The 12692-nt window shown below is 38.6% G+C and overlaps 1 protein-coding gene across 1 annotated transcript; it reads left to right on the top strand.

Annotated features, from left to right (window-relative positions):
- Positions 1–1798: 1798 nt before the first annotated feature.
- Positions 1799–12177, top strand: LOC147331940 (olfactomedin-like protein 2B). The gene is made up of 9 exons (XM_086288285.1): positions 1799–2425; positions 3355–3627; positions 3744–3851; positions 5222–5383; positions 5533–5752; positions 5888–6304; positions 6657–6833; positions 8232–8428; positions 10621–12177. The coding sequence occupies exons 1-9, from the start codon at positions 2171–2173 to the stop codon at positions 11014–11016; spliced, it is 2205 nt and encodes a 734-aa protein (XP_086144411.1). The 5' UTR covers positions 1799–2170; the 3' UTR covers positions 11017–12177.
- The last annotated feature ends 515 nt before the right edge of the window (positions 12178–12692 follow it).

Genomic DNA, 12692 nt, shown 5'->3' with positions numbered 1-12692 from the left:
TCTGTGCTCTGTGAGTCAGTGTGTGGTGAGGTGGGGCGGGGCCAGCAAAATGTGAGGTGGAATCTGTCACTGCGGCCCCTACCAACTTTAACATTGTACCCAAGTGTCACAGCCATCCTTGCAAGGCCATCTGCTGGTATGCACAAGAGTGACATGTTTAACATAATACCCTTACCTAACAACATAAGTATTTTTTTATGTGATGCATTTATTGAACAAGTTAGAAAAGATAACAAGCATTTAGTCCCTCATCTTTGGGTTATCTGTGGCAGTTCACGGAGAGATCGTTATTAATCAGTCTATGTTCCTGCCCCCACCTCTGAGCTAGAACTGTGGGTAGTGACCAAAAGAACAAGACGGCAAATGGAAAAATGAACTTATTTAAGTAATAATTATTTGAACCTTTCTCAACTCTGCTGAATCTGTAAAACTTTGACGTCAACCTTATATACTAAGATGAAAAAAGTACCTTTGTAGCAACCAATGAAAGTCTAGACCCTAACCTTCTACATTTCAAAATATACAGTTTCCAGATAATAGCAAATTTAACTAAATCTCTTAAAGATTATATTTTGTATTATGTTTATTTAAAGTTCAATTTGGCTTTATTCTTGGACAGTGAAGGAGTAGCTTTTAAAAAATAAACTTCTTCATCTTTTACCGGCTTTGTTGCAGAGTGTCTGAAACAAGCTGTTTTAAGCCCCTCCTCTTTTAAATCAAATAGGTGGGGCTTCTATGCTCAGCCAGGGTGGGGCTTCTATGCTCAGCCAGAGCTAGGCTATTCACACTCTGACAAGGAGTAAACACAGGACCAGTTTAATCAATTCCAATACCGTCAACCTATGAAGGCAGCTTATGTAGGCGACAACATGATTTTTTAGATAAATCATCATCAATTTGCAAATTCTAAACACATTTTAATGAGCACTGTGATTTCCACAATATTTAGCTAACACAACAAAACATAACTTTCAGCTTTTGGTGTACTTTATAACTGGGTTTTTGTACAGAACACTTAGAGTTTGTTTGCAGTCTTATGAGTTTGTGGCTCATAGGGGTTAGTTTTTCAAACACTGACCTAGAATTTTGTCCATACTTAATATGAACATCATTGAACAGCATGTACATGGAAGACAATCACAAAAAGCACAATTCCCTACTACAGCGAAAGTGCCTTTTCGTGAGTCCAACTCACAACCCTGAAATGGATAAGCGGAAGTGAACGGATGGGTGTATATTTGATGACATTCTAATGGCCATGTGTTTATGAAAGACACAAAGAGTTAGGAATGATACAATAGTTTAACTTGTTTGTATAATTTTTCATATACGATATGACGTATTTTTATATAAATATTAAAATATAATTTGAAAAAAGTCTCTATATTTCTAATAGTTTTTGTTACAATAAGCAGGATCCGTTTTCAGATATTCTGGTTAAACTAAATACCTTGTAGTATATTTCGAGACATTAATAGTAAGAAAATTGTTTGACATCGGTTTTAATGGGAACCTTATTAAACGTGAACATACCGTGAGGTTTACTGGTAAAGCAAAAACAGTTGTGACATGATAAACCGCTCGGGACCTTTGCAGTGCCCAGTTAGGCTACTTTGATTGGCTGGCAAGCTGCAGTAAGCTGTGTGTAATGTTAAGTGTTCAACCTGGAGCCTTTCTGCTCTCTCTCTCTCCCCTCTCCCTCCCCGCCCATCTGTCCCACTCCCACTTCAGGCTCAGGCTCGAGCGCAGTTAGTCCAGTTCTGATTGGGGCCGGTGTTGAGGTCCGTCGGTGCCATTCAGCTCACCGGCGACACGTCACACTGACCCGAGTTAAAGCAACCTTTTTTTAAAAATTATTATTATTATTTTAGCTTTTAATTCGTTTCTTTTACAACAATTATTTTAATACGAGTCTTCATAAAAAAAATAACAAGTACACGAGATCTTTCTTTCTTTTTTAAGTTTGAGTACTTTTTTTTTCAAGCTAAACCGTTTTATGGACTCGTTTTTACCCGGACAATAAGCCTACTTTCTAGTGAAGTAATTTACTGCACCGTTTGATGCGTGGGTGTTTATTCATTCGTACTTGCTCCGCAATTTTTGGCTACAACTACCTGATAAAGACTAGTTTGTATACAGAGTCCTTCTTATCCTTAGCTGCTGTGCAGAAATGTGGCGCGGACTTTCACTGCTGATTTTCTGCTGTGCTGTAAGAAGCCTGGCGGTGGACGGAAGCATTCGGGAGAAGATGCTGCTAGCTGAAACCGACGAGCTGAGGCCGATTAAAGATGCCAACTCCACAAGCAAAGCAGAGGGTAGTCACCAGTTCCCGGAGAAAGCCACTCAGGGGAGAGTTCCACAGTTCCAACCCACTGTCGAGCCTCTGGAGGACGAGCTGGAAAACCAAGAGAATATAATAAGCCAGGTTTGTGAACTATAATGTGCGCCTTTTTATGATTAATTGTATTCTATGTTAAACTACACTGACAAAGAAGTTTATGTATATTCACATACTGCGAATGAGTTGGGAGAACAGAAATTCCTAGTTTTAATAATTAAGGCAGTTATCAAATTTAAAACGTTTTAAAAGTTAAAAGCACAAGATGATGTGCTGTTTGACCTATTTTTACATTTGACTGAACTGAAGTAAAGTTCTGCAAAGCCATGCTCTTTTATGCAAATTATAAAAACTAAAACTTCAATCCATGACCTGTGACCTGCTTAATTCTTCTTCCAGGAGACTTCAACTGAGTAACAGCAGTTAGTACCTCAGCAAAACTTTCCATCTACCTCACCAAGGGAAAACCACATGAGATCCCACAGCACTTGTGCTGTTAGGACTTACTTTGCTTTAAACAGTGAACCCTGAACCTCTCGTTTTCCATCTTGAGTTGGATTTCAGGGGTTGTTTCTGACACAGCGATTCCAAAAGTTTAACTATACGGGAAATTTCCTTTTACCTCATACTGTCATGGTAAATCAAGCCCAGAGCTGTGTGTGTGTGTGTGTGTGTGTGTGTGTGAGTGTACACTATGGTAAAAGTTTGCATCCCCCTGGTGGTTGGTTATGTAATATCCTCAAACTGTAAGTGGTCCAAACCAAAGAGGGCCTGTTTGTAAATGCCTATAGCTGTCTTCATTCCACACAGCTCACCACTGTTGCAGCTGCATATCGTCAGACATTTCAACTCTTTTTCTGATTTTAGTTCCTGCATTTCTGCTAAATAAATTATAATATAAGTATAGTATAATATACTATTAATTTTACATTCAATATTTATTCAGGTTTCCTGCTATCTGGCCTATATTGTGGAAAAAATATACTGAGAAAGACAACTTTCTGCCTCTGTTTCAGTTGCTGGGAGATTACGACAAAGTAAAAACAGTGTCTTCAGGGTCCGACTGTGTGTGTCGCTGTGTTGTTCGACCAATTAAGCGATCCGACTGCAGCCATGTCCATGAAAGTGACCTAAAATCACCATCTCGGGATTTTTACACTGTAGAGACAATTACCAAAGGAACAGACTGCAAGAAGTGTGTGTGCATGGCTCCACCTTCCGCTGTCAATCCCTGCGAGGGAGAGTACAGGTTTAAAAAACTACAGGAAGCGAGCAAAGATGACATCAAGGTAGAAACATATACATGTGTTCTGGTTACTGATGATACACTGTTAAGTTAGTTTTGAGCAGGAAGATCTTTAACTAATAATAATTTAAAAAAAAACAATTTCTTGATTTTGTTTAGCTGGCAACTATCATTGACTTGTTGGAAGTCTCTCTGTATGGAATGGACTTGTTAAAGCTCCATTCTGTTACCACCAAGCTACTGACCAGGGTGGACAACATAGAGAAGGTGAGTACATGTTGTCCAAAAATCACCTATTAAAAATCAAAACTGATAGTTTGTATACAGTACATACTCTTATGTAGAGCATGTATATATTTTTAATGCAGAAGCTTTGCAAAGGTAGACAGACCTGCTAACACAAACAAATAGTAAAACTAAACACTTTTGCTTCTTCATATCCTCTGTCAGCTTGCTCTTTGACTGTGCTTGGATGTTAAACTGTGCCATATCATATACTTTAGGGCAATACTAGTATACCAGTTATGTGCTCTAAACTCTTGACATTGTTGCAACTTCCCTTTACTTAAAATTTCCAAGGAAAACACGTTGGCTACTTTTGCGTTTACATTTGACTGTGTCACTACTATTGTACTATAATGCTGCAAGTAGCTCACTGGAAAAGAAGGATGGCAAATGCCCGTCACTCACTTACACTTGTAAAGTTTGTTGTCTGTGAGCCGCAAAAATCAACAAAATGTATTCATTTTTTTTTTAAATATCAGAAATATGATTGTTGGACATTTCCTTGAAATATGATACCCCTACATGGATGGCTGTACTGCAATACTGGAATAGCTTATTTTTACAATTAATTGAAAAAATATATATAGTTGGTATTGTCTTTAAGCCATAGAAGTTTTACTATTAAAGAAATATTTCTGTGATTTTGTTTAGGGTCAGAGGCAGGGTACACAGGACTGAACCAGAGAGACAGATAACATTCATACTCACACTCTCTCCACTTTTAAGATTAGGCTTAAAACTTTCCTTTTTGATATGCATATAGTTAGGGCTGGATTAGGTGACCCTGAATCCTCCTTTAGTTATGCTGCAATAGGTGTAGGCTGCTGGTGGATTCCCATGATGCATTAAGTATTTCTTCTTCAGTCACCTTTCTCACTCACTATGTTTTAATAGACCTCTCCGCACTGAATCATACCTGTTATTAATCACTGGCCCTCTTCCACAGCATGCTTTTTATCCTGTCTTACTTCTCTCTCCCCAACCAGTGGCAGCAGATGGCCCCGCCCCTCCATGAGCCTGGTTCTGCCGGAGGTTTCTTCCTGTTAAAAGGGAGTTTTTCCTTCCCACTGTCGCTAAAGTGCTTGCTCATATGGGGTCCTATGATTGTTGGGTTTTTCTCTGTATTTATTATTGTAGGGTCTACCTTACAATAATAGATTGTAAGATAGTCGTCTTGATTGTAAGATAGTCGTCTTGACTGTTGTGATTTGGCGCTGTATAAATAAAATTGAATTGAATATCCAGACTTCTAAAAATATATATTTGTATATTCACAGAGTCCAGACTAAGTGCAAAGTGATGTCACCTGAAATAGTTGGTTGACCCTGCATGTGTCTTTTTCTGAACTCAAGGCATTCACACAAAATTTGACTGAAAGAATGAGAGAGAAAGAACGTGTAAAGGAAAGAGCGAGGGAAAAGGATAAAGAAAAAAAGATCCAGCCGAAAAAAAAGAAACTGAATGATGAGCGCTCAAGAGTTAAAAGTGGAGCAGCTCCCTACGCCCACAAGCAGGTAAAAACCTTGTGAAAATCTGCATCTTAACAGATCACAAGTCAAGACAAACTCTTGTCTGATTTTATGCTGTGCACTCTTCTAGAAGATTGCTATCATGCATAGATAGTCCCTCTTCATTATAAACGAGACTGAATTTTCTCTTACAGAAGAATTATGACAGCCAGCTGAAGACAAACCACCAGCAAGATGGTGTGGAGGAACAGAACCCAATCAGGAATCAGACAGAAACACGAAAGCCGATCAAAGAGAAGACAGAGCCAAAGCAGCAAATGAAAGACAAAAACACTGTTGTCATCAGGGGTGTGACCTTTTACAAGGCAGAGGAAGAGAGCTACAAGGAGGATAAGAAAGGCAAAGCACAGAACAGTAAGTCTATTGCATTGATCTGTAAAATCAATGCTTTCAAGTTATGTGCTAAAGGCTTTTTTAATTTAATCAAAGGTAAAATTTATTTTAAAAATTACAGAGAAAGGCCCTTTCTTCTTTTATCTTGTCTTGTAGCTTCTGTAACCACAAAATCATCAGTGGATTTTCAGGTGTCTGAGCAGCTGCCACCTAACAGGCCTTCAAAAACTACCATAAAGCCAGACCTCAAAGACATACCTTTGACCAGATCTTCACCATCCCATCCACCAACAGCTCCCCCATCTACCAGCCAACAAACCATAACTGCAACCCAACCAGTTCGCTCCTCCACAACAACTCCAAACCCAACGGCAACTACCCAAAAATCCTTAACTACCAGAACTGCTATTCACCCCACTGCGCCTGTCAGCCAGTATACCACTTCACCCTCAGACACCAATATCACTCCACCTATTGGTGCAGCTCCCACCTCAGCGCCTCATTCAAGAACCAAAAGCCGCCTCAGCTGGACAGAGAGCCCCGCTGACCAACCAGTGGTTACCAAAAAGCCAGGTAGAGTAAGACTAATGAACCTATTCATTTCCATATGAAGCTAATAATGTTGATTATTTCATAAAAATGAAATGGTAACCTCCAGGGCTCCAGTGGCCACTTGAGGGAGATCTCACAAAATCCTGTGTTAAAATGCCTTCAGTTTCAGCTTCCCAGCCTGATAAAAAAAATGTGGTCTTGGTCTCTATCAATAGTTTCCCTTTTCAACATAACTGTTTAGTCTTATAGATATTAGACAGACAAAATAATTACTAGAAAGGTGTAATTATAGCATTTTGGCTGATCGGCGTATTGTAATACCTCATCTGGTAGTAGGTGTATCCTTACTGACACCTAATGTGTATTTTTACAGGAGTGTGTAAGGACACAGTAGCCAGCATCTCTGAACCGGTCCAGAAAAATACTTATGGCCTTAGTGATGGAGCCTGGATGAGAGATGCTCGTGGTCATGGGAACGTCATCTACCTCACTAGTGGTCACTATGGCAACAACCTACTGGAGTTCCGAGACATGGACACCTTCAAATTAGGTACAGAGGTTTGTGTTTGTGAAAAAAATTATCTTCTAATCTCAAACAGTGTCAGGTACCCTAATTAATCTCATAAAAGTTCTATCAATGTTTTAGCAATCAGAACAGATTCCACTGACAAATGCATTTCATATTTGAACGACAGAACAAACAGTGACATGAAGATCCGTAAAAGTAAAAAACCAGAAAAACAGGAAACAATATTTCACACACAATGGATGTGTTAGAAAAATATTCATGGATTAGAATCAGGTCCTTCAAGCTGAACACGAGTATGGTAAAATGCTATACACTTGTGAAATTCATTTTAGCACCTGTGTTTCAATATTACCAGGTCTAGGAGTTAAAGTTTAGATACTTAACAATCAAATGATCTTTATATTTAATCCTCTAAATCTTGGTTGCCAATTTCATTTTAAATGAGGTTTCATAAAGTACGTAAAAATAGTTTAAATTAATGGTTATTTGTGTAGTGCCAGTAGATAACAACAGTTGTTCCAAGTGCTTCATATTGTAAGGAAAGGCCCATGTAATAGACACTATTAGAGAGAACCCTGATGAGCATACGGCTCATTATGAGCTAGTATTTGGTGACGGTGGGAAGGAAGAACACCATTTTAACAAGAAGGGGCCTCCAGCAGAACCAGGCTCAGGAAAGGGCATTCATCTACCATAGCTGTCCCTTTGCAGTGATGTAAAACTGCCTTCGCCTTTGCATCTGGATGAAAAGTTAGCCTGAACATCATTTTGATGCACGAGCATGTAATATTTGTCTTCTCCTGGATATTGCAGGGATTTTCTGCCTTAGAAAATAAGGCTTCTCAATTTGGGGAAATTTTACAATGACAATTACTTAGCTCAATATCCTAATGACGATTACTTAATCACAAGGCTTTGACAAAAATCATATTTGTTGTTCTTCATTGGATGCTTGAAACCAAGATGTTTCTAAAAAGCTGAAATAGTTTTAAAAAATTTCTTGACAAAGACAAAGATCATCCACAGCCTGGAAACAAGTTTGTTTTTTAAAGGGTGTGGAGGCGGGTCTTTTAATTATAAGACAGTACAAATGAGAGGATAATTGTGAAACCAAATATGAAATATAAAATACAGTCTGATTTATTGCATAACATTATAAACAAAAATAATCTAGTCTCAACATTAGTGTTATTAGAAAACAAAATAAATTTTTAACCATTTGAAATACTGTTATTAATTAAGGTAAAAATCGTTGCAATGTTTATTAACCCAATTTCCCTCGGGATGAATAAAGTATGATCAATCAATCAATCAATCAATCAGTTGCAGTAAAATATTTTCTCTACATGATGGACATATCTTAGTTTGATGATCATTAATGTTGTGCATATCTATTTTCTGTGTGTCCTTCCTGTTCAGGTCAGACAAGTAATTCATACAAGCTACCTTACAGTTTCACTGGAACAGGCCATGTTGTGTTTAATGGAGCTTTCTACTATAATCGAGCCTTCAGCAGGGACGTTATCAGATATGACCTGAGGCACAGATATGTGGCTGCGTGGACCACACTGCACGATGCTTTACTGGAGGAGCAAATTCACAAGACACAGACTGAAGTAAGACTCATTACTTTCATTTTTAAATAACGGCCCAAGAAGTACTCCATAATGATTTAAACAAGAACATTTAGAAGTCTTTCAAGCATCATTAAAATTATGTGTGGGAACATTATAAATTACTAAACTGATCACTTTTGTGGTTTGTTTCTGTCAAGAGATGTATTCTAAGACACTTCTTCAGCTGAGAATCAGAGAGGAGAAACACACAGTTTTACTTGCAGCAAGGGCAGTCACAGAGCACCCGCACGGGAGTGAGGGCTCAGGCACTCGCGCTCTGCCACTGCCCTGGTCTTTATTTATATACATCAGTGGGTGTATGTTCCATACATTGGAATGTGGATGTGTATATGTTGGAATGTGGATGTTTATATGTGTGTGTGCGATTTTAGTGTGAAAATGACCATTAACAACAAGTCTCTGTTTTGTATAGTGTATCTGTTTCCAAAACAACAATGTCCACTAAGGTTAATTAGGATATTTTATTGATACACCAAATTAAAACAAGAAAGGGCAAAAATGAGACATCCAAAATTATTAGCCCCATGGCCATTAATAGTCATATACTGTACCCTTTCTGAGCCACAACTGACAACAATTTCTTAGAGTAGGTCATTACTAGGTTTGCACAGGTCTTCTGAGGGATTTTGGCCCATTCCTCCATTGCAAATTGTTCTAGCTCATCCAAATTGAATGGTTTCCAAGCATGGACATTCACTTGGAGCACTTGCCACAGATTCTCAATAGGATTGAGGTCTGTGCTCTGTGCGGGCCACTCCAGGATCTTGGTTTTGGTACCCTTGAGGAACTGTTGGACTAATGTTGATGTATGCTTTGGGTCATTGCCTTGTTGGAAGACCCAGCGACAACCTAAGCCTAGACTATGAGCGGATTTCTGCATTTTCTCTTTCAAAATGTCAACATAATTTATTTTTTCATGATGCCATGCAACCAAACAAGGCTCCCTGTGCCTGAAAACAGCCTCACAGCAGGATGTTCCCAACTGTGTTCCTGGGGTTGAAGGCCTGTGCCTTTCTTTGCCAAACATAAGCAACAACTATGTGCTGAAACAGTTCCAGTTTAGTCTCATCAGATCAAAGCACTTCCAAAACTGATCTTTACCTTACAAATGTTCATTGGCAAACCTCAGTCGGACTGTGATGTGCAGCTCTTTGAGTAAAAGTGTTCTTCTGGGATGATGCCCCTGAAGTTCACAAGCCGTCACAACTGTGTTCTTTGAAACATCAACTCCAGAAGAAGCCAGGTCAGTAACAATCGTCTTGGCAGGTGTTCCTTGCTGACATCTGTGTCTATTTTCGTCTCCAGGGTTCTTGAAATCTTGAACTTACGGCCACGGCCAGGTTTGTTTCTTACAGAATTTGTCTCCTTGGACTTGGCAATGATGCAACATACAGCAGTTCTAGACACTGTGAATTGCTTGGAAATGGCATGTAGCCTTCCCCCTTATCATGAGCCTCTACTATCTTTTTTTCTGAGCTCCAGAATTATTTCCTTTATCTTTGGCATGGCCAGTAACAGTAGTTCTTCTCATGCCCTGTTCCTTGAACCCTTTTTATGCCAATTGAATGTTGTTAGGAAGCCAGTTGACTGCACAGATGTGGTTTCAAAGCTGACTGGTTAATTACTCTAGGCGTTTTGAAAGCAAACATTCACATGGGGCTAATATTTTTGACCTCCCCATTTTTTATTATATTTGATATGAAGCAAACCTAAAAAGGTATTTTATATTACAAAATGTACCGAAAGCTACTAAATCGCACTGGTGAATGTTTGAATGTATCAAGTTTCATCAATGCTGCAAACGTTGGGCAAAAGTTTAGCAAAATGTTCCAAAATTCCTGGGGGGCTAATAATTTTGGCCTCAACTGTAGTTAGAAAGAAAAGTCAGCCAGTCAGGCTCTCTTTAAACTCTTTAAAATCTCTTTAAAGATTCTCCAAATCTGTTTTTGATCTCCACCAGCAAGGACTACCTTAATCTACCTTAATCTGCTGTCTGGAGAGCTAAGAACAGTATGTAAACAGCTGCCTGCTGCAGATGAATAACTGCAGTGGGAATGAATAGATCAGTAAAATTCTAGGTTCTAAAACCAAAACAACAACCTGAAAGATTGCAGTCTAAAATTATTTTAAGATGCAAAAGTCATACAAACTTGAGCTTGTGTATTTTGCAGGTTGAGTTTGCGGTAGATGAGTCCGGCCTGTGGCTGCTTTACCCTGCTTTGGACACAGAGGGCTTCCACCAGGAAGTTATCCTGCTAATCCACCTCCACCCTCGAGACCTTCAGCCAATACAGACCTTTCGCACAGGTCTCAGAAGAGGTCGTTACGGTAACAGCTTCTTGGTATGTGGTGTGCTTTATGCAGTGGATAGTATGGAGCGTCGCTATGCAAACGTGACCTACGCATTTGACACTCACACGCTTACGCACACAGTGCCAAGCCTGGCGTTCACAAACATGCATGCACATAACTCCCAGCTGGCTTATTGTCCACTGGACAAGAAACTGTACTCATGGGATAATGGTCATCAGATGATGTATGATGTCATTTTTGCTTATTTAGAATAATGGGCAGATGGTTAGATGAATATTTGGCAATTTAGTTTGTCCAGTGAGTCAAAACAAAGCCGAGGATGGAAGAAATATGAAAACTGAACAGATATTCCGTCTGTGTTTTGTTTCGAAAAGACTGTGGATAAATTAAACACTGTGTGGTCACTGGGTTGCTGCTCTGATGTGCACGCACTTAAGTCAGTAACTGTCGGACACAGCACTTGCAGACAAGAAAAGCAGAATTGTATTGTATCTTGGGTGACATGAAGAAGAAGATACTTTTTCCTGGCAGCAGTGTTTCAAACAATCCATACTAGTTCAATTGTTTTCTTATTTCACTGTCATGAACTGTAACATTTAACATACTAATTAGGGCTTGTAGATTCTGAGATGTAGCTCTTTGGTTGCAATTTCTCTGAGCACTGTATGATCTGACCTTAGGGGGAATTGCTGGGATGTTAAATTCTGGGACAATTGGCAAATGTCTTGAATATTTTCCACATCAATAATCTTTCTCACCGTAGAGTGACTTCATTTTGTTTGGAAATGGTCTTATAACCTTTTCTGGGCAAAATGATTTATCAGAAGCAACAATTGTTTTGGTTATAGTGGATGTGGAAACAGTAAGGGACTGTAAGTTGGGCAGAGGTTTATATTTACTCATAATGACCATGAATGTTATGGTAATTTGGGGCTTTTCAAGATGTCTTTGAACTGCTCTTTTTACAGAGTGGAATGATTGTACAACATACATCTTTAATGACTTAAAAGAGAAAAAAAACAAGAAATAGGTCAACAAGTTTAAATTTATTTTGAACTTTCTTTAATCTACACAGAGTCAAAATTACACAAATCAGCCTCAAATACAGCAAATACAGCTTTTCAAATTCTTTGCTTAATGAAAGCAGATTTGCATATGATATGCCCCATGTAACCAGTATAACCAGTGATTTTTTTTTTCAGATTTTGTATTGAAGTAATTGCCTGTTATTTTCTTTGTGATAAAATTTTTATTGTTTGTCCTTTTAATGTATTTCCCATTGTTGATAGAAGTGGTAAAATAATTTTTAACTTGTCTGGGTATTTTTTTTTTTACAACCAAAATAGGACAAGGGCAAGAATTTTGACTGCTTAACTAGGAGTTTGTACATTTATAATAAAACGATTCAAACATTTTTCAGTGTCATTGACTCACTTTTCTCCTTCTCTGTGTGCCTCTGTATCCTGTTGTGGGCATTATTTGTGAGGTATGATTAAATTTTCCTGGAAGCAGCAGAGCCACTGGAAGGAACACAGGATGGAAAATAAACCCTGGGCCAGATGCTGTTGAACTTCAAACTGGAAATGCTCGGGACACACATCAGACCTGCTACATGTTAGAGAAACACACATGGGTACAAACAGGGTGATGTACTGCTCACTGCCGCTGTTCTTCCAATCTGGTTCATTTCAGCCAGCTCTTTATCTCTGCTCTACAGTCTTACCAGCTGAAAAAGTATGTGTGTGCACAGCAAAGTTGTAACAAGAAAGAAATGAAATTTAGAAAAAAAAATTGTTTGAAAAACGTTAAAGATAAGTGAATGACATTAAGTCCAAGCTGATTTCAAATGCATAAATTCTGAGCAGGAATATTCCACTAAAACTCAGTGGAACATCAGTGGAGATGACATCAAAAGTTATATAACCATCAT

This window comes from Aulonocara sp. 'chitande type north' Nkhata Bay, linkage group LG4 (assembly GCF_057382095.1).
Source record: "Aulonocara sp. 'chitande type north' Nkhata Bay isolate Kocher_YH1m ecotype deep benthic linkage group LG4, A_spYH_male_GT1.1, whole genome shotgun sequence".
Taxonomy (NCBI): Eukaryota; Metazoa; Chordata; class Actinopteri; order Cichliformes; family Cichlidae; genus Aulonocara; species Aulonocara sp. 'chitande type north' Nkhata Bay.
This window is presented reverse-complemented; position numbering and strand designations above follow the sequence as displayed.